The sequence below is a fragment of the Patiria miniata genome, unplaced genomic scaffold (genome assembly GCF_015706575.1).
Source record: "Patiria miniata isolate m_02_andy unplaced genomic scaffold, ASM1570657v1 HiC_scaffold_7, whole genome shotgun sequence".
NCBI lineage: Eukaryota > Metazoa > Echinodermata > Asteroidea > Valvatida > Asterinidae > Patiria > Patiria miniata.
Genome location: NW_024037074.1, coordinates 32,402,641 through 32,430,549, shown reverse-complemented (window position 1 = coordinate 32,430,549; position 27,909 = coordinate 32,402,641). Strand labels below are relative to the sequence as shown.

At 42.4% G+C, this 27,909-nt stretch overlaps 3 protein-coding genes across 3 annotated transcripts; 2 read left to right on the top strand and 1 right to left on the bottom strand.

Annotated features, from left to right (window-relative positions):
* The first annotated feature begins 396 nt into the window (after window positions 1-396).
* On the top strand, window positions 397-1,894 carry LOC119745852. The gene has a single exon (XM_038222486.1). It carries the CDS (start codon window positions 883-885, stop codon window positions 1,795-1,797), a length of 915 nt encoding a protein of 304 aa, XP_038078414.1. The 5' UTR covers window positions 397-882; the 3' UTR covers window positions 1,798-1,894.
* A 5,975-nt stretch (window positions 1,895-7,869) lies between these two features.
* On the top strand, window positions 7,870-10,512 carry LOC119745853. The gene has a single exon (XM_038222487.1). The coding sequence runs from the start codon at window positions 8,445-8,447 to the stop codon at window positions 9,351-9,353; it is 909 nt and encodes a 302-aa protein (XP_038078415.1). The 5' UTR covers window positions 7,870-8,444; the 3' UTR covers window positions 9,354-10,512.
* A 2,150-nt stretch (window positions 10,513-12,662) lies between these two features.
* LOC119745132 (tetratricopeptide repeat protein 37-like) lies at window positions 12,663-27,767 on the bottom strand. The gene is made up of 11 exons (XM_038221356.1): window positions 27,648-27,767; window positions 22,000-22,149; window positions 21,582-21,725; window positions 20,599-20,766; window positions 19,423-19,554; window positions 16,587-16,670; window positions 15,865-15,982; window positions 14,715-14,855; window positions 13,691-13,792; window positions 12,861-12,997; window positions 12,663-12,671 (listed from the first exon to the last, which is right to left on the bottom strand). The coding sequence occupies exons 2-11, from the start codon at window positions 22,099-22,101 to the stop codon at window positions 12,663-12,665; spliced, it is 1,137 nt and encodes a 378-aa protein (XP_038077284.1). The 5' UTR covers window positions 22,102-22,149; window positions 27,648-27,767.
* Window positions 27,768-27,909: the final 142 nt, after the last annotated feature.

The following is a 27,909-nucleotide window of genomic DNA, read 5'->3' as shown; positions in this document are numbered from 1 at the left end:
CAATGGGAGATTGATTTCGAAACTGTGACCGATGACGTCATGGAATATTAGAGCGCCCTCTAGCGGCAGGTTGAAAAATGTCCAAAATGCATTTTGAATAGATGTCTGTGGCGAAGTTTGCTGTAATCTTTTGAAAATTGGTATATATGATGACCTTCATGCAAACAACACATGTGTGAAGTTTGAAGCCGATGACGTCATCAGACGGGAAGTTACAACGAAAAGACTTTTTGTTCTTCAAAAATCGCTAAAAAAATCAATCGTGAGATATATAATCTTAAATTGTCCATTAAATGATAGATTAAACATTGGCGTCAATTGTGCCAGGCACGTGGCTTGTCAAATTGTTCACACACACGTGACCCGCCGCCGACAAAAATACCCTTACGGTAGTCCGTCGCTCAAAAATTCAATGAAAGCGTAGAGCTGGGTGTGCATGAGTACACTGCATTTACAGGACATCCATTGTACATGCATTCAGTGGAGATCCGTTATTTCATCATCGTCATGCTTGTTGGAACTGGGCCAAACATTGAACAATGCCATTGTCCCATTGAACAGTGCCATTGTTGAGTTCTGCTGTACAGTAGGTGATCACAGACTATGAGCCATTTTGCCTTGGGAATTTTGATCTAACGGATCAGCCAAGTCTGGGACAATGAGAAAAAGTTCCATTGAAGAATTCCACTGTTGTATCCTGCTGTACAGTTGACGACCACAGACTAGATTCTATAAGGACACTGAGCAGGCTAGTCACTTTGGCAAGTGTTGCATGTTGTAGCGTTTTGCACGATTTCTAGCCCAAATACCCTAGAGCGTTAGGATTAAGACAGCAGCAATTATTAAAAAACACTCTTGAACGTCCGTATACTTGATACGAAGATGGGTGGTCCTGTTAAAATTATCATCTGGGCGTCGCCCCGCACATGCTCCACAGCTCTCCTGAAGTGCTTGAGCAGCCTCCCAAATGCCAAGATCTTTGATGAGTTGTACAGCATTGCATTTCTACTTGGGCCTGACCGACTGGATCAGAGGCCGACCGGAGAGGAGCCTCAAGCTAGCCAGGCAGAACAGGGCAAGGGATACGCCTTCCCGAGCTCCATCTGTACCTACGAGTGGATCAAGGAGACCCTCCAGCAGGATTACCCCGGCGGGGAGTTTGTCATCTCCAAGGAGATCGTTTACTGTCTAAACCAAAAGTATGATTGCCTCCCGGAGGGTTACCGCCATGTCTTCCTGCTGCGACATCCAAGTAAGGTCTTCCCCTCCTGGAAGAAGCTCACCTATGGTGTCTTAAACATGATGGAGTCCTCAATTGAGCTTCCTGCATCTGTGGATGAGTTTGTCTTTGATCAGCAACCTCCGCACCTACTGCCCCCAGGGAAGTCCTTCAAGGAGGCCTATGATCTGTACCAATACGTCAAGGAGAAGAAGCTGGATGTTGATCCAGTTATCATAGATGCTGACGACCTTATCCAGAACCCAGAAGGCATCGTTTCAGCGATGTGTGCCAAGCTGGGGATCCCATACACTGAGTCCCTCCTGACCTGGGACAAAGGCACAGACGTCGTGGACTCTTGGACTGTTGGCATCATGTTTAAAAATGTCATTCAACACTCTGATGCCTTTAAAAACTTCCGGAACAGCACTAGCTTCCGCCGACCAGAGTTGGAGAAACAGGCTACCGCAAGGCCTGTAGAATCAAGAGTCACCCCAGATATTGAGCGCTGTGTCAGCTTCAGCATGCCGTTCTATCAAAAAATGTACGAGCAACGCTTACAGGTCGACAAGATTTAAGATATCAACTGGACTCCATGTGTAAACAGTTGATGGCACTTTGTGACCACTAGCAAGAGTTCCAGTGGGAGGGACACATCGCATGTGTGCACTGATTACTGTGCAATCTGCACGAAGAAAGCACCACTACTTGTATTCTGACCGAGCACAAACCTTGCTTAAAGCTACAGTCCATCATTTGCAGCTATCCAAAAAGTAACTGACGTAATTATTGTTGAAAAACTTACTTGGTTGCAAGATAGTAAGGGGACTAAACTCCCTGTGAAATTATTCTTTCTGGCATGTCATTTTGAAGAAATCAACGAAAGAAGGCATTTCCAACGATGCATCTTAAGACGCACCTTTGGAAATTTCCGTTAGTAGTTCTTTTTTTTATTCAGCGAAGCACGCACAAACGTTGACACGATGCACAGGCGTGCGCGGTTGCTATAATTCGCCAGATTGGTGCGCGACATCGCCCAGCTGCAATCGGCTCAGTGAGAACGTGTCTCAGACGCTGAATTCAGGCACAATTCAAAACATGATTCAGCAACTTTTGATTTGAAATCGAGGTTATAGAGCATTGTTTTTCTTGAAATATACAGTTGAAGCTGAGCTGAAACTTCATCAGGTTAGTTGTTCAGCACCCTTCTTTAGATTTTGAGCACTTTTGTTGCTTCAAACGAACAAAATGCACCAATTACAAATGATGGACTGTACCTTTAAACGGAAATTTTTAAGTGCAAATTTTAAAGGCAATGATTCTTTTTTTTGATGGCCGTGCAATTCCAAATGTGCACAAATCATCACCCTGAGTGTACATGTGTATTTTCAAATATTCTAGATACATGTGCATGCCTAAGTTGATTTTTTTTTTAATTTTTAATTTTATTTTCAATTTTTTATACATGTACCGCTTGTATTTTTAAACAGTTCATTAGGGCAAAACAAATAATAGTTCTGCTTCCAGTTACCCTGCTGACCCTAACTTAATGATGCGATCTTCAAAGTTTTTATTGACAAGTTATAACAAAATTGAAAAAATAAAGCATATGTGAAAAAAACATTCAAATTGTCAATTCATTCTTACACAAAATTCTTACCACTGTCTGTATATCTATATTGTCGACGAAGAATGACAGTGCCTAAAATACTAACAGGATTTATAAGCAAGTTTTTCTTCGCATTGCCTTCTGAGGCTGGCAAAAGAACATGCGGCATACATGCAATACTAGTACACTGGTTCCCATTACTGGATTACAGCAAGAATGATAATGAAAGGGGGAGGGAGCCAGCGTAGAACATGCTCAAATTTCGTGAATGTGAAAAATTTCATGCAAGAATGTTGGAAAATATCAAAACTATCAACATGGTAGTATTATCGCCCGGACCTTTATGAACAATCTGAACAGCAACTTTAGAAATTTGAATTTTGGGGTTGGGTTGCCTTAATGGGTACTCAGGTACCGGTGTTATTGTTTCAATCTGTTACCCGGCCCTCTTACTACACCTGCAAATACACACCCGCAATTTAATTTGGGTCATTACAAACATTGAGGCCTACTTTCTTTGGGAACGTTCCTGGAAACACAACTTTTTAATGGACATGCCCTCTCACTGACACTCTTATCTTCGTCCTTTATCAGTATGAGGATCAAAGGGGTCGTTCAGACACCGTCTTAAATTCTTTTAAAACACTGGTTGAACTCGATTCAGTGTAACTTTCTTGCTAAAACGATGTCTGACCGCTTTTATATTTAGACCGAATCGAGTTGAACTCAAAAATAAAACGGCAACTTAAACCCCCTCGGAGGGAGGGTTTCGCGAATAACCAGAACGAGTTTATCTTCTAGTACGATGTCTGAACGGTTTTAGCTAAAACGCTTCCCGGAGTTACGATGTCTGAACGCTTTTTTATTTAGACCGAATCGAGTTGAACTTGAAAATAAAACGGCAACTTAAACCCCTCGGAGGGAGGGTTTAGCGAATAACCAGAACAAGTTTATCTCCTATAGTACGATGTCTGAACGGTTTTAGCTAAAACGCTTCCCGGAGTTACGCAGTGACCCGGAGTTATGTAACGCCTTCTCCATGGCGCGCTTTTCTATTAAGCAAACAATGTCTTAATTCTCCTACCGTAAAAAAAAAATCCAATTTCAAGTCCAATTTCCGCAAGTTTTCTGACCACATGGTCCGAGTTTCAATCGTGCTCATGTTGTGCCCATTCTTGAAAATCACGCATTCTCGAGAATGGGCATGCACATTCTCGAGAATGGGCGCGCATTCTTAAGAATGAGCGCCCATTCTTAAGAACGAGCACGCGTTCTTAAGAATGAGCGCTCATTCTTAAGATTGGGTGGGAATATCACGTGCACAATTTATGAATTTTGCCCAATCTTAACAAACATTGCACGACATAATCATGTTAAATGAATTGTATAGCGGTTAAAAGGGAAACAATTCATATAAAGAGGAAAGAAAATGTGCTATGCTTCTGTACTCGTATAACTACGATAATTTGAATCAAATTAAACCTGTTATTATTGCTTTTTTCTGCCCACTATGGGAAGTTTTGTAATAACGGAGGACTGGGAACTAGTCTGGGAAGTGCTTTGTTTAGGCTAGACAAGTTACAAGTCCCTGCATGTATCATATGCGTGCCACGAAAAAAAACGATGTCCAGAAGCTGCCAAAATTGCTCTTTTGACTAGATAGAATCCAGCTCTGCGACGTTATGGTGGGATGTGAACAATAACTTGGTGGCAATTTAAATGGGAAATAGCATTAGCACTATGGGATGTCGCAGTATTCATTCTCATTCTTCATTCTTACGTCCCCCCCCCCCCGCTTTTATTATCCCAAAAATCAGAATTCTTTGCACTAGTATTATTATGTCTCTTATATTTTCCCGGTCCCCCCCCCCCCCATATTAAAACGCCTTTACTTATCATATCCACTCTACTTTTCAGCGCCTTGCGTTGCAACAGTATAATTATTGAGAATCAGTGAACGAGGATTCAGCTAGACTTGCCAAGCGCAGCCGGTGCTCGGCATCGACAAGACCGTTATCTTGTCGCGCATTCTCGAGAATGTGCGCTCAATCTGGAAGAGTTATTTTTTGCCAAGATTGAGCAAGGATCCAGTTGCACATTCTCAAGAATGTGCATGCCCATTCTCGAGAATGCGTGATTTTCAAGAATGGGCACAACACTCACTCGCACACACGATGCGATGACAAACGCGTAGATGCCAACGCAACAACCGCTAACCAGAGCATAATTATCATAATACACTAATATATTCAACTACCAGGAAAACCTTAGTGTTGATTGGTCAATATTGCAACATTAATATTACGTGTATTTTCACGTGACTGACATGCTGTGCGGGCAAGTTGATGCAATAAACCTTGAGTAAAATCTGTTCAATGACGTCTTGTTTCGAACACTGGTTTTCGAACAACTTTTCAGAACATTTTTTATGTCTCTTTGCACCACGAAAGGTACAGAAAATAGCCCCCAAAATGTAAACACAAATGATGTATATGTAAAGCCGATGTACGATACTTCAAAAAAATGGGGAAGTTGCCGTGGTGGACAAGTGACTGTCGTCATGTTTACTGGCGTGCCACGCAACATGACCGGCCAAGGCTGCGACGTCAAACACGGCATGGCAACACACATCACACGGTGAGGGGCTCTGGGGTGCATACCTGCAAATAAACTCCCATAGACACTAGTGCTAAATGCCCGTACTTCAAAATTCTTTTAAAAATACTCAAAACTCTCACAGGTATTCAAGCTGCACAGAAAAATGATGATCAATGTGTCATCTTTCATTTTCTTTTCAATTTATGGTGGGTTGACCATTGACTTTTCGAGATATTTTCACGCAAAGAAGACGACCCCTATTTTCCCCAAAGCGGAAAAGTAGCCATCTTGAAAAACGATCCCTCCACAACATGGCAAAATAGCGCCACTTTCGAGCCCAATAGCATCCAAAATGCTCAGAATTGGAAGCCCCAAGTCCGGGCCAGAGGTTCACTACCATATCCCTTCAATTCCCCAATTTTACGGCGCTCAGAACTCTCTAATATAGAATATTTTGAGGGTATAACTTTTATTCATGAGCTTGGCGGATCGATTTACAGGTGTGTACCCTATAATAGCAGGCAACTTTTAAATTTTAACACAAAATCACATTCAGGACAAGCAGAATATCTCCAAAGTCAATATTTTGAAAAAAAAAATGAAAGAAAAATATTATCCGAGGAAGATATTAAGCCCGAAAATAGTGATTGTTTTGCCCCTGCTAAGCTGTAGAGCGCCCCCAGCGACAATAAATTGAGTTCCAGCTACTTTTAAGCTCAAAATGCCCCCCCCCCCCCTTTTTCAAGTATCAATTGTTGTAATCGGGTGATAGCCTACTGCTCCCTTATGATTTGGAAGCATCCGTTACGGCAAAAAACCCTTGTTGATACCTTTAAAACATTTTTTCCCCCTCCCCGTAGGTTCCGCCCACTGAAAAGACCACTGCCGCGGCACAGCGCATGCGCGAAACGGCCATCTTTGTGATTCTTTATAGGGTGCATACCTGCAAATAAACTCCCATAGACACTAGTGCTAAATGCCCGTACTTCAAAATTCTTTTAAAAATACTCAAAACTCTCACAGGTATTCAAGCTGCACAGAAAAATGATGATCAATGTGTCATCTTTCATTTTCTTTTCAATTTATGGTGGGTTGACCATTGACTTTTCGAGATATTTTCACGCAAAGAAGACGACCCCTATTTTCCCCAAAGCGGAAAAGTAGCCATCTTGAAAAACGATCCCTCCACAACATGGCAAAATAGCGCCACTTTCGAGCCCAATAGCATCCAAAATGCTCAGAATTGGAAGCCCCAAGTCCGGGCCAGAGGTTCACTACCATATCCCTTCAATTCCCCAATTTTACGGCGCTCAGAACTCTCTAATATAGAATATTTTGAGGGTATAACTTTTATTCATGAGCTTGGCGGATCGATTTACAGGTGTGTACCCTCAGACCACGTGTAGCGAACTGTCAAAATGGAAGAGTGAAGGCTCTTTTTAGCGCGCAGTTTTTGCCGCGACGGATGTTCTACGTGACCTTAGAAACTGAGATAAACTGCTTCGAGTTGAACTTGCTATACTTAAAACGATGTCTGGACGCTCGGTAGTTTTATTTTTACGACAGGCCCCCCGTGGTGAGCGACCGTTTTAACTTTTACCGTTTTAGCTAACACGGTGTCTGAACATGGCCATAAAGTACAATGAAATCTGGACAAGATTTTTTGGTCATGATACTGCATGTGCAAAATTACATTTTCAGAGCTCCAATATTGACATGCGTCCATTGGATTCTTCTTCCTCTCACTGTGCATATATATACCTTTCGGTTCTGGAGTTTTTGTGTGTTCTGAGTGATTGTCAAATCACATGTATGGTAACGTGTTTGTTTATTAAACAGTGCCTTGCTTTGAAACACGTAAATACGCTCTACAAAAAAAAAAAAATGACCCAGCAAATTATTGACCCTCCGAACAATTCTGGCAGGCCTGGCCAAACAATAGCTGATAACCCTGTACATTAATTCTGAACCTGCAAAACATAACACAGTGCATCGGTTGTAAAGGTCTGTGTGACCTTGCTGCATTGAGTGGTCAACACCAGTGCACAAACACTGGGTCAATGGGAGATTGATTTCGAAACTGTGACCGATGACGTCATGGAATATTAGAGCGCCCTCTAGCGGCAGGTTGAAAAATGTCCAAAATGCATTTTGAATAGATGTCTGTGGCGAAGTTTGAGACTGTAATCTTTTGGAAATTGATATATATGATGACCTTCATGCAAACAACACATGTGTGAAGTTTGAAGCCGATGACGTCATCAGACGGGAAGTTACAACGAAAAGACTTTTTGTTCTTCAAAAATCGCTAAAAAATCAATCGTGAGAGATATAATCTTAAATTGTCCATTAAATGATAGATTAAGCATTGGCGTCAATTGTGCCAGGCGCGTGGCTTGTCAAATTGTTCACACACACGTGACCCGCCGCCGACAAAAATACCCTAACGGTAGTCTGTCGCTCAAAAATTCAATGAAAGCGTAGAGCTGGGTGTGCGTGAGTACACTGCATTTACAGGACATCCATTGTACATGCATTCAGTGGAGATCCATTATTTCATCATTGTCATGCTTGTTGGAACAGAGCCAAACATTGAACAATGCCATTGTCCCATTGAACAATGCCATTATTTCATCATTGTCATGCTTGTTGGAACAGAGCCAAACATTGAACAATGCCATTGTCCCATTGAACAATGCCATTGTTGAGTTCTGCTGTACAGTAGGTGAGCACAGACTATGAGCCATTTGGGCCTTGGGAATTTTGAACTAATGGATCAGCCAAGTCTGGGACAATGAGAAAAAGTTCCATTGAAGAATTCCACTGTTGTATCCTGCTGTACAGTTGACGACCACAGACTAGATTCTATAAGGACACTGGGCAGGCTAGTCACTTTGGCAAGTGTCGCATGTTGTTGCGTCTTGCACGATTTCTAGCCAAAATACCCTAGAGCGTTAGGATTAAGACAGCAGCAATTATTAAAAAACACTCTTGAACGTCCGTATACTTGATACAAAGATGGGCGGTCCTGTTAAAATTATCATCTGGGCGTCGCCCCGCACATGCTCCACAGCTCTCCTCAAGTGCTTGAGCAGCCTCCCAAATGCCAAGATCTTTGATGAGTTGTACAGTATTGCATATCTATTTGGGCCTGACCGACTGGATCAGAGTCCGACCGGAGAGGAGCCTCAAGCTAGCCAGGCAGGACAGGGCAAGGGATACGCCTTCCCGAGCTCTATCTGTACCTACGAGTGGATCAAGGAGACCCTCCAGCAGGATTACCCTGGCGAACAGGTCATCATCTCCAAGGAGATTGTTTACTGTCTCAACCAAAAGTATGATTGCCTCCCGGAGGGTTACCGCCATGTCTTCCTGCTGCGACATCCAAGTAAGGTCTTCCCCTCCTGGAAGAAGCTCACCTATGAGGTTTCAAAGCAGTTCTCAGCTGAGGTTCCGGAAACTCTGGATGAGTTTATCTTTGATCAGCAACCCCCGCACCTGCTGCCCCCTGGGATGTCCTTCAAGGAGGCCTACGATCTGTACCAATACGTCAAGGAGAAGAAGCTGGATGTCGATCCAGTTATCATAGATGCTGACGATCTTGTCCAGAATCCAGCAGCCATCGTTTCAGCGATGTGTGCCAAGCTGGGGATCCCATACACTGAGTCCCTCCTGACCTGGGACAAAGGCACAGACGTCCTGGACTCTTGGACTGTTGGCATCGCGTTTAAAAATATCATTCAACACTCTGAGGCCTATAAAAACTTCCGGAACAGCACTAGCTTCCACCGCCCAGAGTTGGAGAAACAGGCTACCGCAAGGCCTGTAGAATCAAGAGTCACCCCAGATATTGAGCGCTGTGTCAGCTTCAGCATGCCGTTCTATCAAGAAATGTACGAGCAACGTTTGCAGGCCGACAAGATTTAAGATATCCACTGGACTCCATGCATGAATAGTTTAATGCCACTTTCGAGCACTCGCAAGTGCTCCACATTTTGTGAGTACACTGTTTCCTGCACGTACTGCACGAACTACGCACCACTTCTTTAATATTCTGTATAGGTACACTAACATTTTCACGGGATCATCAGGCGCCATCGTCAATGCATGATAGAGTCCCTCCCACTGGTCTCTCCCAACACTTTCTTCGTAACTGATAAAAGTGTACTTGTGCATGGAGCCCATATAAGTGTACATTGATAAAACTTTGGATTTTCAACAGTCAAATGAAAGCAGATCAGATTTTGGTTTCGACAGAGGTAAGGCCATTTTCATTTTCAGAAGGGTCCTTGCATGAAAAAAAAAATAACTCTAAATATCTGTCGGAATATTTCAGGAACGTTAAGACCAAGTTCAGAACAATTGAGGATATTACTTTTGTGACTGCAATAATACCAAACCTGCAGAAACATTACTGTGAGATGTACATGCTCATTTCAAAATTGTCTTGATACATGTATAAAATATATTACATTTCTGTTTCAACTTTAGAGGTGTTAATTTTCATTTGGGGGTTTAAAAACAGAGTGACTCTATGGGCAATTTTTAAATGGAAATTTTAAAGTTTTTAAAGAACCAAAAAACCATCAGCAGATCGGCAGCAAGACAAATTGTAACGTAAACTGAAACACAAAATGCATGTGTTCTGACGTCCGACAGTCACATCAGTGATTGCAATTTCCACATGGTACAACACAATTTGAAGCAGGCACTATCATTTTTTATACAAACAAACAAATATACTGTAATAATTGATAATAACATTGAGGAATACTCACATTGTATTGGAATCGCTGGCGAACTAAAAAAATTCCCCGCATGCGCTTCGGAAAACAACACATCATCATGCCCCGCTTTGGAAAGCAACACATGCGCTATGCACATCCCGATCTGTCTTGTCGGGGCCTCACTGACGGGCTTTGTGACAATAAGTGCTGATTGTGTTTGTCATAAAAGCAAACAGTTCCCTTTTCAGTTCCAATCTCTTCAGATTTTTAATTTCAACCATGTTTGAAAAAACAGGTTTTTTTTTAATATTTCTGTTTCAACTTTAGAGATGTTTGTTGTCATTTTAGGGGGGGGGGGTGGGTTAAAAACAGAGTTACTGTATTGGCAATTTTTAAAAGGAAATTATGATGTACAATTTTTAAAGGCAATGCTTTGGTTTTTTCACGGCCATGGTATTCCAAATGTGCATGAACAATCACCCTGAAAGGTACTTTCAAATATTCTAGATGCATGCACACCAAGTTTCTTTTCAAATATAATACATGTAGATTTTGTATTTTAAAGCTATAGTCCATCATTTGCAGCCATCCGAAAAAGTAACTGGCGTATTATTGTTGAAAAACATACTTGATTGAAAGATAGTAAGTGGACTAAACTCCCTGTGAAATTAATCTTTCTGGCAAGCTATCATTTTGAAGTAATCAACGAAAGAAGGCCTTTCCAATGGTGCATCTTAAGACGCACCGTAGGAAACTTTAAATTAGTAGTTCGTTTTGTTATTCGGCGCAGTGCGCGCAAGCATTGGCACGACGCACAGGCGCACGCGGTTGCTATAATTCGTCGGATCAGTGCGCGACATCGCGTATAGCTGCAATTCAAAACAATTCAAAACATGATTCAGCAACTTTTGATTTGAAATTGAGATCCTAGAATGCTGTTTTTCTCAAAATATACAGCTGAAGCTGAGCTGAAACTTCATCAGGTTAATTGTTCAGTATCCTTCATTAGATTTTGAATACTTTTATTGCTTCAAACGAACAAAATGCACAAATTACAAATGATGGACTATATCTTTAATAAACTTTAGGCCGTGTTGGCTGTTTTCCCATCGCAAGTAGTGAGGTACTGGAATTAAATTTTCCTTCATTTTAATTAGTATCATCTGTTAAATCTGTTAAATCTTTAATTAACGCACATGTTTGTTATTTTGGAGGGCAAGTATTGATGACTTTTGTGGAGCAAATGTTTTATGGTATTACCGCATGTGAAATTCACCTTGACCAAAGCATGACCAAAGTTAATCAGCATAAAAAAAGTGTTGTTGACATTTTTCAACAACAATGTTTGGTATGTTTTGCACACAAAAATGGGGAGCCAAGGACAATGTTTGGTGTAGCCGGATGTTGGGTATAGCGGTGTTTGGTAGAACGACGTTCCACTGTACCTACACTTATGACCAATAGACTTTTTTTCTCATTTGTAAATATTGAGTGCCATTTTGTATGGGCTGCCATTAGGGAATAAATTAAAGCCGTGATTGGCAACAGATTTTGCCAAATATTTGATATAACCACCCTCGTAGTGTAAGGAAGAGGCGTTTTTATTAAGTCTTTAGTAGCATTTGTTTGTATTTAGTTTGTACATGTAGTTTCAACAACCTAATGATATGTATTGAAGCATTGATAACTATTCTTTATTTTTGCAACGTTGGCCTTCCATAGTTTAAAGGGACACTGCGTGTAAACATTGATAAAATAAGTACCTGCACTAAACTGAACAAACATGTATAGTGACCCTTGAAAAAGTAAATCCTTCATTTCATTCTTTACAACACTCACAAAGAATTCATAGTTTTAAAGTTGAACAAAGAAAAATCAACTGGAACGGGGTTTGAACCTACAACCGCCAGATTGCCGTCCCGGTGCTCTACCAACTGAGCTATCCAGCCCTACCAGTACGTGGCGGATCCTTATTATGAACAAAGACATTGACAAAATAGGGAACTCCAACATAGGGCTAGATAGCTCAGTTGGTAGAGCACCGGAACGGCAATCCGGAGGTCGCAGGTTCAAACCCCGCTCCACTCAATTTCTTATAATGCACCTAGTAATTTCCACTTTGTTGCTTATTTTAAATATATATATATATATAGAATTCATATTAGGCCGAGTAAAAAAAAAAAAAGTTTCTCGTCCGGGGTTTTTGAAAAAACGGAGGAAGCGGGGCTTTTTATTTTTTTCAAGATGACCGCCTTTTCAAAATTTCCTGCAACCGTTGGTGTTCCACTGTTCAAAGACACTTTTAAAGATGAAAGACAAGTTGGACAAGAGAACTGAACATATTCACAGTGTCATTTACAGTTGTATTGGTATTGGTATTTATTTTCCGATGAATTTGTAGACTTTTTCGGTGTGTTTCTACTACATTTTTCAAAAATAAAAAATAATAAAAAAATCCAGGCGGCCTCCAAAAAGGAAGCGGGCGGGCACGAGAAACTTGTTTTTTTTTTTACTTCGCCTTAGAATTGTCAGCCAAAATAATGAAACATTAAAAAGCAAAATAGATGCAAATAAGTTACATTCAACATTTGTAGAATATTAAATGGAAAAGTTTACATATGTGACAAAATTGGCTCATTTCTAGTTGTTGCAGGCAAAATATGTTTTAAAAAAAAGGGCAATTAGAATGAAAAGAAATCAGACTCACTTTTTGGTAGATCTGCAACGCCTTCTGCGCCTGACTACGGGTTCCTGCGTCTAGTAGCGCATCAGCCTGAACTGTCAAAAGCGCCCTCTTTAGTTGCGAGGCTGCCAGCTGCTTGCTAACGGTCAGTACTTTAAGCCCTTCGTGCAGAACAAAAGTGCAGATAAAACATTGAGGAATACACAAGAAAGACGAGAGAAGTCTAGTAGAGCTGGTCCGAGAGTGCAGAAATTTCTTTTTAATTGATTCAAAAATGGATATTCACTTGTACGTCTTTTTATGCGTTTGGTCTTAAACAAAGGAGTGTCATGGCCTAACGGTTAAGATCAGAGCACCGGACTCATGCTCTGGTGTTTTAGAGGCAACAGTGACATGGGATCGAGCCCGCTTGGTGGACACTTGTGCCCTTAAGCAAGGCACTTAACCATTATTGCTTCGTCCTTTGGATGGGACGTAAAGCCGTAGGTCCCGTGTGTTGTGTAATCCAATGCACGCAAAAGAACCCAGTAACACTTGTCGCTATTAAGAGAAGGGGTTTGCCCCGGTGTTTCTGGTCTCCTGTATAAACTCCCACGTGCAGTATTCAGGAGAACCAACCAAGAACAAGAACTGGCTGGATTTAGCCCATTCATTGGTGCCACAGGGTAATCCTATACAAGAGCACTGCCCAGCTTGCAAGTGAGAGACAGTCAGTCAGACAGTCAGTGAGATAGGTACAAAGAGAACATTAGGCTGGCACTCCGCGACCAGCAAAAATATTCTTTGTCGTTATATCACAAAGAAAGGATGTTCATCCAATTTTTGTTTTTTAATTTTAATTTTCAATTACTCACCTTCCTTTGATGACTCCACTGCTGCCCGGTTGTCATGGAGACCAAGCTGGGCCATGGCGAGATACAGCCAGCCGTGTACATTGTTTCTGCTTCCATTAAGACCTAAAGCGAAGATTTAAAACTGCTTATATTTGTTCGTTTAGGCTTTTTAAGTGGATTCTAATGCTCGAGTTGCCTATTCAAAAGTTGCTGTTTCGTAGTTTGAATTCCTCCCTTTCGTGTACAATCCCAACATCAGCATTTGGGACATGATTCTCAATTAGCCGGTTAGTAAAACGTGATGTTGAAGTCCCAGTGGATGGGTAATCTGCGCAGTACATGTTTTAAACAAATGTGATGCGATCAATCTTCACAGTACATGTATTTAACAAATGTGATGCTATCAAGCTAAATGAGTCGTTTGTTGGGAACTTTCATTTGGAGATACAGGCCAAAAAAGGGCCACTTCATCACATCACTTCATCACATCTATTGGTGTTCCGACTTCCATAATTTGTTAACTAAAGATGGTATCAGCATGCAGTTTTCACAGCAGTAATGCTGAGATTGTGCTCTTTTCAAATCTGTTTAAAAAAATGACCAGGGTCGACAAACGACTCGTTTAGCTTGATCGCTTCACAAATATCTTCAAATTTGAATTGGGGTGCGCATTGGAATCGGGTACCCGAGTACCCAACCGCTGATGACAGAAACCAGTTCCAGAATACGGGATCAGGTACCCGTAACCAACTTTACAAGCTACTTAGTAACTTCTCAGACAATGAAAAAGAGAGGTTTTGAATGCCAGTTTGGGGGAATTTCTAAAAATGAAAACCAGGCTACATGGAAAACCAAAAAAAATTTCACCTCTATGTGTTTTTTAACGCACAACAGATGGCGCATGTGAAAGTTACAGTTTACACCATAAACCTTCGGACATCTTCCAGGATTTGAATTTTGGGGTTGGGTTTCTTTTATGGGTGCCCGTGTTTTACTTCAGTGTTCCTCCCAACTCTCTTTTTGTAACCGTTGAGGGGGTACTTGCCTTCTTGAAGCTTGTCTCTTGCAAGTAGATAATTCCTGCGGGCCAGGCTGGTTTGTCCTATTCCCAGGAATGCTGAGGAGGATGTCTCGTCCAGACTGTGTAGTTTGGTATACACGGACTCCGCTACTTCGTCGAGGCATTCTGACCAAAAAAATACGGCGGGGCAAGCCCAGTAAAGCTGATCCTAATTGGCACAAAATTCTATTGTATCGATTCAGGTTGGCTATTCACTGGAAGTCTTTGCGTGGCCTACACAGTGGGCCGGATTTCAGCCCATTCATTACCATTAGGCTGATTTTTTTTTTCAAACTTGAATTACAGATTTTTTGGGTCCACAGGCAAGCGGAAAAAAATCCAAACATGTGGGGGCGTCCTTTACAGCGCGCACCCATTATGGTGCACCCATAAATTCAGACACAGTATTCGGACAAGAAAGTGCTCAAATGAAATGTCGCTATGCAGCTTTACTGCACAAAACTCATCAAAATTTACCCAGGTTAAGTTATCAAACTTAACTTTGGACTTTGAAATCAACCAAATCACACTAAAATTACATACATAAGGAAGGAGAAATCACATTCCCAAACTTAGCAAAAACCGTTATTTTATATCTTGTTCCAAACAATGTTTGCTGCCTTTGTAAATTTTGTTTGTCCGTTCTGCCGAATGTATTTTTGGCGACAGGAACCTGTCTATGAACATGCAGTACATGTATAATCGAGCAACGAGCATGGATCAAAAATCAAGGTGGTACACTGGCCTACGTTTGGAAATGTACAGTGATTTCTTTCTCTACTTTTGGGGCTAGACGCTGGGAGTGCTGTTTAAACGTGAATCAAAACCTTGTGATTACTACTTGGAAGGTAAGGCTTTTTCAGATTTTTAAGAATTTGTCTGTGGTTGTGAGTTGTTTCCCAATTTTTTTGAAGTGGGGGTATTTAGCATTGGTGCCTATGGGAATTTATTTTGCTGGTCGTCACCCGTAATTCCACAACAATATGGTTAATCCATCTCCAAAATTGGAATCTTTGCCTCAAAAGACAAATATTCCCAGTTTCACTTGGATAATTGCATTTCCTGGTTTTGTAACTCCGAGTAATCATTGACTGATTTATGTTATTATTTTTTTTTTTGTTGGAGCAAAACTTACCTGGTTTGCACTTCAGATATATCCCCGCCAGGATTGTCAGAGGGTAGGTATCTGAGGGGAATAGTTCGTGCATCCTGAGGCATTCTGTTCGGACACGATCATCACTGACGTCATTGCACTGAGAAGGAAGTCAAACAAAAGAAGTGTCTGCTAGCGTTACAATTTCTTTCTTGGGTTGGGGGATGGGGGGGGGGAGTGGGAGAGAAGCAAACGTGCAAGTTTTTCAAAAGGCTGATAGTGACGCAACGTTTGGGTAGAATATGCATGTAGACTGTTGTGGCTTAGCAGTTAAAGTGTTTGATGACGATTGCCACTTATTCAAACTTTTTTTTCCTGTCCCTGTTACATCTGACCTCTACTTTTATTATTTCATAATTCTGATGCACTCCTTAATGCAGTCAACCTCCAAGAGTGATTATGACTAGCAAACCAACTACCCAACAAATAAAAAGTCATTTTAAGTCCTTCTTAGCTTGAAGTCATTCTTCATGATACTTGAATGGTAAATTACAAAGTACCAAGGTAATAGGGACAGGAAAAATATCACACTTTTGGACCCTAAATTTATAGAATGAGCCACTTATATCTGTTTTCCTTCCCATTTTAAAAGCTTAAAAATAAAAATGATTTTTTTTTCTGAATCTACAGACCATTGAAGTCATTCACATACATGTACATGTTGTCTCCCATAACTAATGAGATTTAGAGACTAACTAACTAACCTTCGACAAGAACTTGATGTAGTTACCAAAGTGCTGCTGTCTGTCCTCTCCGGACTCCAGAATAATCTTGTAAGCTCTCTCCAACTATAAATCCAAAATTAAAACGCATAAGGGCAATTCCACGCAAAAGTGGAAAAGGCTGAAAGGTGAAATATTTATGAAATCTTCCAAACTACAGGGTGACTCAAAAAACGAAACCCAAATGTCGGACCCATTGTTTTAGTGAAATTCTACATGGAGCACTTTCAAAATCTAGGATACAAAAGCCCAATTCATAAGCTTTCTTTTAGTTCAAGAATCATTCAAATCACTCATGTACTTTTCAAGTTATGGAATTATAAAGACAACAACCGTTTTTAAATTCTGTCCACGGATCACAAAAAAAGTGTGCATTCTTTCAGCAAAACGAAAACAATTCACACACATCCCTATGTGATTCGTTTTCGTTTTGCTGAAAGAACACTTACCTTCTTATGATCAGTGGACAGAACTTTAAAACAGTGGTTGTGTTTAAAATTTCGTAACTTGCAAACAATATGAGTGATTTGAATGATTCTTTTGCTAAATAGAAAGCTTATGAATTGGGCTTTTATATCCTAGATTTTGAAAGTGCTACATGCAGAACTTCACTAAAACATTAGTCCCGACATTTGGGTTTTGCTTTTTTTGACTCACCCTGTACAAGCACCAGAACCTCAAATGTGGTATCAAATTAAAGGGGGCAACAAGGGGAGTCAGGTTGGCGCAGTGGTTACTTTCCTCGCCTTCCACCGCTGTGGCCCGGGTTCGAATCCTGCCCTGGCCGCATGTGGATTGGGTTTTCAGTCCCTACCAGATTCCGTGGGTTTTCCTCAGAATATTCTCCCGGGTTTTCCTCCCACCTCTAAAACTGTTATTTCTTCTCACTGTCTTCTCTCTACAGGTTTCTTCAGGCTTGCGAGCTACAGTGCCTGGGGCGCTTTTGAGGAATTCTTGGTGTCATTACCAGAAAGGAAGCAAATAAATAAAAAGACCTTTCATGTGAGTGATGTGGTAGCAACATGGAATACGGTAAACTGAATTTTTTGGTGCAAAAACCCCTGGTTTTGGGGTCAAATTAAGGATTTTAGGAAAATATTTTGGCAACGTGTTTTTAAATGCAAAATGCAAGTCTTATATCGTGAGTTTTTGTTTTTAAGGCAGAGAGACAGGTAAATATTTTATTAGATAAGAAAGTATAAGTAAATGTTTTTACTGTTGAGGTCTTCAATCACAAACTTTATGAATAACTTTGAAAAATGTGGTTGGTCACTGCCATTCTCTCACTGAATCTCCTGCAAGCTTTTGGAATATAGTCGTGTTCCCTAACGTGGCGCACTTCGAAGCTTACCCAACTTTCCTCGTGTAGTGTTACCAAACCTCTTAGTTGACAAACCTCAAATTCATGCAGTAAAATACTGGTACTTTTACCTTATTAATGCGTGCTATGTAACCTCTGTGAACAATTTCGGTTTCATAAAATTTAATCCGAAATTCAAAAACGGTGGCGTCCGGAAATTGGGCACAAATTCGCGGAGTGTTCCCTAACGTGGCGCACTTAAATAAAACTCGGAAAATTCCAAATTAACATTTAAGAATTTCTGTTAACTTGATAAATTCTGATAAATCATTATTATCTCTACTTACATACCCAGCCAGATGTTTGTCACAAAATTATTTTCGTATTTTTTCGGGGCATTTTCAAAGGGTTCACTTTGTACTTGAAAATAAAATCGGAAAATCACGCCAAAATAAATGTTTCTTCTTACTTTGTAACGGGTAAATAAACTCGCGATTTATGAATGGGAGTGTTTAGAACTTGATGAAATGTCGCTTTCTGTGAAATTTCAGTTAAAACTTTTGCTCTAGGTAGGCGCTACAGGCGAAAAATCAAAGTGCGCCACGTTGGGGGCCGCGCCACGTTAGGGTACATCAACAATAACATCAACATCAGATTCGAACCAGCCAACCAATCCCGGCAAGCTCGGTGGTCGAGTGGTATTCGACGTCTGCACTAGAAAGCAGGAGGTCGTCAGTCCCATCCGAGTCCCACCCGAGTGATTTTTTTTCTCACTTTCACTCGGGGGGTAACACGTACATTGAGTATACAGTGGTTAAATGTCGGTGAAGGGCAAAACCTAATAAGGGAATAAATGTGTGCTCCGGAGGTTTTTATCACTCTGTTTAATACCACTTAGAGTCTGGGTGCTGATAATTACTCGAGCCGGAGGCGAGGGTAATTATCAGCACCCAGACTCTAAGTGGTATTAAACAGAGTGATAAATACCGACGGAGTACATATTTATTCCCATTCATAAATACCTTTTCGGTAAAAAAAAATCATATAATTCGTTCAAAACATCCCGATTTTGTTCAACAAATTCACTTTATGCTTTTTGAATCATCCCTCCTGCAAAATAATGGAGTGTTCAGCTGGCGAGTAAGATGAAAACAACCCTTTTATGGAGATTGACGCGCGCGTATCATGTTCTATGCGATGTCGCGCAGAACGCACCTGGCGCGTTGCGTTTTGAATTTAGAACTATAAAATTCTAACTCCCTGGTAGTGTTGCGCATGCCTACGTGAGGATTGTGAACGTTCAACCAATGAAACGATAAGAGGCACTGGATTTTTAGGAGTCCACATTTTATTGTGACACTGGAAAAGTGTTTAAGACCAGCTAGCCATGTCTTTATCATCCGTTTAATACCGGCCACGTGACGGGCTCTCGACCAATAGGAATGGCTAAACTGTCTGAGGTATTTATGAATATTGAATTAATATCAACTTGGATGCAATATACAGAACTTTGCTTACAAGCATGATGTACTCCTCTACCAATGCAGGCACTTTGGCCAATGCATCAGCTATCTGAATCCAGTGTCTCACACTCGCTGGTGCGTCTTCACTCTCTTCTGATTGGATGAGGGACTTGAGAACTTGAACCGCCTTGAGAGGGGGAACGAAAGACTTCAAACTTAGTTCATTTACTGATGGACCATTTTAGCCCATACCCTCAGGGAAATTTTGGCTAGAAACCCTGCTAAACGCAGCAGCATGCAACACTTGTCCTAAATAGTCTGGCACCATCCCATTTAACAGTTCACAATATATAAAATACATTCAGGGAACCGTTGACCAAAATGGCGTCCTCATGCATAAGGTCCACACACGCAGTAATTTTTCTTTAACATATAGCCAAGCCTAGTAAAGCTGGTCCCAGTGCACACAAAATTGATTCTGAATGGCTATGAAGGTTTTTCACGAGACGTCACTTGACCGGCAAAGGCAGTTCAGGAAGCGTACCAAGTCCGCGTAGGTGCGCATGTGCATTTTCGAATCTGTGTATTTGTAATGGCAACTCCGCGTACGCGAGAATGCGGAGAAACTTCGAAGACACCTGTGTTTCCGTGCACATCTGCGTAAATTGAACGCCGACCGTCCAAACTCACGTGACTGAAAAACTTCCATTCACTGGAAGTCTTTTTGTGCATGTGACCAGATTTAGCCCATTCAATGGTGTTGCAAGGTAATCCTATACAATAGCACTGCCAGGCTCTCTTCACCAGCCTGCAACCACACTAAGCCCAGGCGGGAGTCAGTCAGTCAGTCAGTCAGTCAGATAGGCACAAAGAGGAGAATAGGCTGGCCCTCTGGGACCAGCAACTCTATCGTCCAAAAGTAAACTTTGTCAAGTGGCAAGACATCTGCACTAGAAAGCAGGAGGTCTTGGGTTCGAGTCCCACCCGAGTGATTTTTTCCAATTTTCACTCGGGAGGTTACACACTGAGTATACAGTGTTTATACGTCGGTGAAGGGCAAAACCTAATATTGATTGACATCACTCCGACGCAAATTCCATCTTATAAACTTTGTTCAGTCATCCACTACATAAAAAACTTAGGAAACAGATTTTCTTTCCACAGTTTATAATTTCCTGAAAAAACATTGGTGGCCCTTGATTATGGACTGATCGTTCATCATGTTCATCACCTGCTCTGTGTCGCCCAGTTCATCCTGCAATCGCGCCAGTTTCTCCGACACCTCGCGCCACTTTTTGGGGTCTTTGGATTGAAACAGCTCCCTCAGCTGACTGTAAACGCCGGCGAGTTCCGGCCGATGGTCCGGGTTCCCGCTTTTCTCGTAGAACCCAGCCAAACCCTGCGGGGAAAAACAGGACAAATTGATCATGCTTATACTTTGCCATGTGTGTTTGGATCAGTGTGTGCAGGCAATATGTCCTGGGATGAAGCTTTGACGAATGGTCACAAGCAATATTAATTTTCATGCAAGTATTTTGTCTTTTTCTTTTTAACCAGTTTGCGCCGGGAATATTTGACCAGAACGGAACGAGGCTCAGGATGATTTTTCACTCGACCTCAAGCCAGGTGGGTTGAAGCCATCACCCTCGGGCAGCCCACTCAGATTTCCGGCCTCGCTCGCTGTGAGCGGGTCACTGACAGATATTTCCGGCCTCGCTCCCTGCGTATTTATCCGTCATCCGTTCCGAATACCGAAAAACTTTGCGTGTATACACGTCGTCCGGCGCAAACTGGTTAAGAACAGACCTAAATGCATAGCAGCCATACACCTGGTGCACAGATGATAATGTACACTCAGAATGAAATTGATCACGCTTATAAATACTTCGCCATACGTGCTTGAACCACTGTGTGCAGGCAATGTGTTCTCCGACAGAGCTTTCACAAATGATCAAGAGCACCACCTACTCTTCATGCAAGTACTTTTTCTTTTTAATAATCAAACCAGAAAAAGACTGTTTCAAATTGATGCTGTAGTCATTCTCCTCAATAAAAGGAAAACAAAGGAAATGGAAAATTCGGCACTCTTTAGTGTCATCTGAGGTCCAGCCTCTCTCCTTCAACCCCCCCCCCCCCTCCCCTGGCATCCCCCCCAAAAAAAAAAATCTTAGAAGACGATAGGAGAAAGGGAGGGAAGAATTTGATTCTTGTCACCTGCCAAGCCAGAAGTTGTTGTTGATCGGTCTCGATGGCTTTCCTGTAGGCAGCCACGGCCTGGTCAGGCTGGTCCAACTCTGCTGCGGCTACCCCGACAAACACCAAGGCGTTGTAGTTGGTCTTGTCCTGCTTCAAAACGGCCTGTTCGTAAAATAAATGACAGAAGTATTTGTCTATGGGGGTATGGATTTTGTTGGCACAAGTACCCCTCGACATTTACAAAGGGAGTTTTGGGGAGACCACCCGGAGGGATATTTGAATGCATTGCCAGTAACACTTAAGTAATTGTGAAAGGAAAATCAAATTATAGAAAGATCAAAGATCGAAGATCGAAGATAGAAGTCCAGTATTTGGGACACATTTATGTGGCAAGGTCAACCGTAGGCCATGTTGAACATTGCTCTCGGTTCCTTACCTTGCAGTGTTTGAGTGCTTCCTTGTACTCCTTGCTCCTTATTGCCTCTCTGGCGTTCTTCAGAAGCTGCTTGATCTCCTTACTGCTTCCTCCGCTCGCCATCTCGAGATATTATACATGAAGTTGGGAAAACTCAACAATTTTCAGTTTCTAAAATGAAAAATATTGGATAGGATTACAATGATACCTGAGGAGATTTTTTAATAAGCACTTTCACGGTATTGTGCCATTTAATGTGGCTCAAATACTTCATTTTTGTCAATAAAAAAGGAACCAGCATTGTCTTCCAAAAGGGTGCAGGTGAACTTGGTCCCAGACCAACTCGGTCCCATTCAACTTGTTCCCAAGTCAAGTCGGTCCCGAGTCAACTCAGTCCCAGGTCAACTCGGTCCTGAGCCAACTTGTTCCCAAGTCAACTCGGTCCCGAGTCAACTCAGTCCCAGGTCAACTCGGTCCTGAGCCAACTTGTTCCCAAGCCAACTCGGTCCAGAGTCAACTCAGTCCCAGGTCAACTCGGTCCTGAGCCAACTTGATCCCAAGTCAATTCGGTCACTACGGAACAAACTAAATGTATGCAAACAAAGGTCGGCTAAATTTAAAGTATTTTTTCCCTGACATGGCACGGTCCTTATTGTGGCGCAATTTGATTTTTAGCTCCTTGTGCCTTGCTAGAGCAGTTTTTTTTCTCAAATTGCACAATTGAACTAGGACTGAATTGACTTGGGATTGACTTGGGACCGAGTTGACCTGGGACTGAGTTGACCTGGGACTGAGTTGACCTGGGACTGAGTTGACCTGGGGCTGAATTGACCTGGGACTGAGTTGACCTGGGACCGAGTTGACCTGGGGCTGAGTTGACCTGGGACCGAGTTGACCTGGGGCTGAGTTGACGTGGGACTGAGTTGACCTGGGACTGTGTTGACCTGGGACCGAGTTGACCTGGGACCGAGTTGACTTGGGACTGATGAGTTGACCTGGGACCGAGTTGACCTGGGACCAGGCGCGTACGCAGGGGGGGTGTTTTGGCTGTTAAACACCCCCCTTTGCCATGTAAAAATATGGAGGGAAAAGAGAGTTATGTGACCGAGCGCGGAACAATTACAAATTATGTGCATGCTCTCAACTTTAAGCTTTGAATACAGAAGACACTTCATAGGAGCAAGAGTATATAGGCCTATATGTATTTGAAACAAATGAAACAAAATATCCCCTCATAATTTTAAAAACTGCTGCTAAAAAAACCAGGGGAAGGTGGCCAGGAAACGCCTCAGATTGCACCACAGAGCATCTACGATCCAAAATTTCCCGGGGCCCTTAAGCGGGCCCCGGACCCCACGCCGTAAGTGCTTCGCGCTCCGCGCTCGCATTGGTCCTCCGGCCAAATTCCTTCTATGCTATAATTTCACCCTAGCGGTGCCCCCACCATTTTGTACCTTCAGCAGTGAACGGCTCTACAAGTGGCCTAAATCCCTTTCCAAAATAGAAAATTGTGAAAAATACGGATATGAACATGGTTCTCAACTTTGAGTACCTAACAAACTTTATAAACAACAACAAAAAATAACAAATTTAAATGGAATTGTCGATGTTTAAAACGTTTTCTAAACGGTGGAAGTGGCCAGGAATCGCCTCAGATTGCACCACAGAGCACCTAAAATCCCAATTTTCCGGGGCCCTTAACCCTTACCCTACTAGACCCTCCAACGCATGCCAATATGTGCCTCAAGAAAATCTCCTATGTTTTTTGCATGGCCCTCCAATATCTGCCATGTCATTTCAAGGGTAACTGGACAGGCACTCCAATACATGCCACAGAGAACAATGAGAGTCCTCTGATAACAATCAAGTGCCCCCAGCTGGTCAGTATCAGGCACCCTCCAGGGCCTCCAACTCCTGCCAATTGGAGCCTTCACTGCTACATCAAAGTATCCTCCAATAAACTGCAGCTGGAGGGCATTGGCATAACCAACTGACATGCAGTAAACTACCCTCAGAGAGTAAGGGTTAAGCGGGCCTTGGACCCCTCGCCGTAAGGGCTTCGCAGGTCCTGGACCCTTCATTACAATAATTCTAGGCCCCCCGGCAAATGGCAGTCTGAATCCGCTCCTGTGACCAGAGCGCATATGTATCCTGTATCTGAAGTTTGGCCTTAGGGGTGGGGGCGGTTTACACAAAGATTCCCAACGGATGAGAATCACGAGATCCAGGGGACGAAGCTGAGTAATTTTAGCCAATTACAAGAACAGATCCTAGCACTTCCGCAGCCCGTGTCACTTTTGTTCTTGAATTTCTTCTTTTGTTTTTATTTAAATGCTGTTGAGGGGGGGGGGGACTGCCCACATTGACTCCTTTACTCATATGTTCATCATATACTCTAAAGACACAGAACATTTTTTTCCCGATTTACTATGCTTTAGCTCAAAAAGATAACTGATGGTCGTGGGTTCCCGGCCCTTCGAGTTTAACCCGTCCAAATATACCCTCTTTTATTTCTGGCGCCAACACAAACTCCTGACTTTTATTTTAGCGTTAAGTTTAGCCCACTGATACTATCTTTTATTTCTGGCGCCAACACAATTTACCATCTTCATTTCTAGCGTCATAAAATGACGACATCCAATTTTGAAACACCCCCCTTGAAAAAATCCTGCGTACGCCACTGCCTGGGACTGAGTTGACCTGGGACTGAGTTGACCTGGGACTGAGTTGACCTTGGACCGAGTTGACTTGGGACCAAGTTGACTTGGGACTGATGAGTTGACCTTGGACCGAGTTGACCTTGGACCGAGTTGACCTGGAACCGAGTTGACCTGGGACCTAGTTGACTTGGGACTGATGAGTTTTTTCTGAAGTATTTTTTCCCTGACATGGCACGGTCCTTATTGTGGCGCAATTTGATTTTTAGCTCCTTGTGCCTTGCTAGAGCAGTTTTTTTTCTCAAATTGCACAATTGAACTAGGACTGAATTGACTTGGGATTGACTTGGGACCGAGTTGACCTGGGACTGAGTTGACCTGGGACTGAGTTGACCTGGGACTGAGTTGACCTGGGGCTGAATTGACCTGGGACTGAGTTGACCTGGGACCGAGTTGACCTGGGGCTGAGTTGACCTGGGACCGAGTTGACCTGGGGCTGAGTTGACGTGGGACTGAGTTGACCTGGGACTGTGTTGACCTGGGACCGAGTTGACCTGGGACCGAGTTGACTTGGGACTGATGAGTTGACCTGGGACCGAGTTGACCTGGGGCTGAGTTGACGTGGGACTGAGTTGACCTGGGACTGTGTTGACCTGGGACCGAGTTGACCTGGGACCGAGTTGACTTGGGACTGATGAGTTGACCTGGGACTGATGATTTGACCTGGGACTGAGTTGACCTCGGACTGAGTTGACCTTGGACCGAGCTGACTTGAGACCAAGTTGACTTGGGACTGATGAGTTGACCTTGGACCGAGTTGACCTGGAACCGAGTTGACCTGGGACCGAGTTGACTTGGGACTGATGAGTTGACCTGGGACTAAGTTGACCTGGGACCGAGTTGACATGGGACCGAGTTGACCTGGGACCGAGTTGACCTGGGACCAAGTTGACCTGGGACCAAGTTTACTTGGGACTGATGAGTTGACCTCGGACCAAGTTGACCTGGGACCAAGTTGACCTGGGACTGAGTTGGCCTGGGAATGAGTATTGACCTGGAACCAACTTGACCTGGGACTAAATGGACCTGGGACCGACATGACCGAGTTGGTTTGGGACTTCAGAACAGTGAAATATCTCCACTTCTGGTCGCCCGATTTCAAAAATTCAAAAAGTTTTCAATTTCTGAAAGTGAGCCTGCCATGCTTAAGGCCAAACAAAAAAAAGTCTCCGGTTTCTGGTATGCGCGCGCGTCGCCATAGCCATGCGCGTCGGCAAAATGAAAAAGTTTTTTTTTCAATACAAGATGATGTGTCAAAACCGCCAAACTCACTGGTTTGACTGGAATTCTGCTGCTGCACAATTTTAACGTGTTTTTAGATGGGGTTATGATCGAGAATAAGATTTATGTGGCCTCTCTGGACTCCCATATATTTGCACTAAGTTTAGTCGGGCACCATTTGCAGTCATCAGCCGACATTTGAAGCCAAAAAAAAAAAAAAAAACAGGTAAAAAAAAAAAATCCGCGTCGCCGCACCACTTTTGGGGCAAGCTCCATACCAGAAACCGGAGACTTTTTTTTTTTGGCCTAAAGTGGTTATTGTAAAATTGGCCAGCGGTACGTTCCATTTTTGTCCCTGTCTAGACAATGAAAGCCCAATGCTGATTGGCTGATGAAAACAATGAACTTGGTTTGTTTTTTTAATTAGCCAATCAGCATCAAGCTTTCATTGTGTTCGGTACTGTTGGTGTTGCCGTCTTCATTTTGAGCGTGGTTGTCGTCGTCTTTTACCCAGTAATTTCCCTCATAAATCAAAGCCCTGCCCTCTTTCAACAAATATTAAACATGCTGTTGCTGATATTCGAGAAGATGCCAGTTGTTCAGATCATGGAGCTAGAATGTCACTTTTGAGTGCCATTTAGTGAACTGTTTTTGTGAATCTTTTAACCTTAAGTCATATGAACGGGGTCCTAAAAGTAACAAAAAGAATGGGGATTCCTGCTGCCCGTTTTTTCGTCACAATCTCAATGATGGTCAGTCACTGCAAAAATGTTGAAAAGAATCTGGGACTGAGACTGAGAAGAGTATGAAACATTTCCAATTTTGTTAGAAAATACTTTGAAAATGTTCTTGACTCTCCATATATGGTTGTGTACAAAGTCTATCATGTCTATGGCCATAGACATGATAGACTTTGTACACAACCATTGCAGTGAGGTCAGAATACTACATTATTTCCAAAGTAACGATTGGGCCCACCCTGAAAGTATTTGGCATTACTATATGATGATACTCATTCAAGAAAGAGTCTATGCCTAATGGGGGGCCTAATCCTGCTTTGTAATTTCGCAGTGGCTATTGTTACGGCAGCCGCAACGCATTTCCCATTTTCTATCGTTACGGTAGTACTGCAACTTTTATAAAAACATGAGAAGAAAATATAAAATTAGAAGGAAAAAAGTGAATTTGAAAGTTATGCTTTATACCTGCGTGCGTATCAAAAAAGTATCGTAGAGGGTGCTAAACAACGGCTGCTGTAACGATAGCCACTTCGTTGTAATTTTGAGCATGTGACGTGAGCTTGAGGAAAAGTAGCTTGAGTAACTCTGGGCCCAATTTCACGGCCCTGCTAAGCACACAAATTTGCTTAGCACAAAAAAAGTCTGGCTTATACTTTATAGAAGCAGGTTATCAGCCAAAAAGTCCATGTTATTTTCATGCTAAGCAAACAACAGCTGAATACTAATCACTAGCAATATACATCACGTGGAGTTTTGGCTGGTAACCTGCTTTTATAAGCCAGAATTTTTTTTAAGCTAAGCAAATTTTTGTGCTTAGCAGCGCCGTGAAATTGGCCCAGCTGACATGCTCCATATTCATTCACATGTAACGCTGGAGGCAAAACCTGTTCGTTAGAGGAAAAGTTGTTTTGCAATTTTGAGAATCCAAATTCGGGATAGTGATGGGTTTTTCCACTTATTCACTAGGCCTATGGAATATACATGTACTTACCTGGTTAATAACAAAGAAAAATTGATTCTGTGTCTGTAAATGTCTAGTTATCCAGTAATTTTCAGGCGAAATTTCAGAGTCCATTCATTCAGGATGCCCAGAAAAGGTTTTGCGTTCTAATTCTCACTCCTGATTGCCACTTGAGGGCGTCCTTCATGACCACCGTTAACCAGGCCGTGTCGTCTGCTTGAAGCCTTGATATTATATTACACGCAACCGACTGCAGCCACTTCCAACATGCTTGCGGGCCATAAATCGGTCC

What these genes read in the sequence shown, in the direction of transcription:
- LOC119745852 (XM_038222486.1), top strand. Translation starts at nt 883, where the DNA reads ATGGGTGGTCCTGTTAAAATTATCATCTGGGCGTCGCCCCGCACATGC.
- LOC119745853 (XM_038222487.1), top strand. Translation starts at nt 8,445, where the DNA reads ATGGGCGGTCCTGTTAAAATTATCATCTGGGCGTCGCCCCGCACATGC.
- LOC119745132 (XM_038221356.1), bottom strand. Translation starts at nt 22,101, where the DNA reads ATGGCGAGCGGAGGAAGCAGTAAGGAGATCAAGCAGCTTCTGAAGAAC. An exon ending in AAGCACTCAAACACTGCAAG is followed by an intron (nt 21,726 to 21,999) that starts GTAAGGAACCGA and finishes TTTTACGAACAG; the next exon opens with GCCGTTTTGAAGCAGGACAA. An exon ending in AACAACTTCTGGCTTGGCAG is followed by an intron (nt 20,767 to 21,581) that starts GTGACAAGAATC and finishes TTTTCCCCGCAG; the next exon opens with GGTTTGGCTGGGTTCTACGA.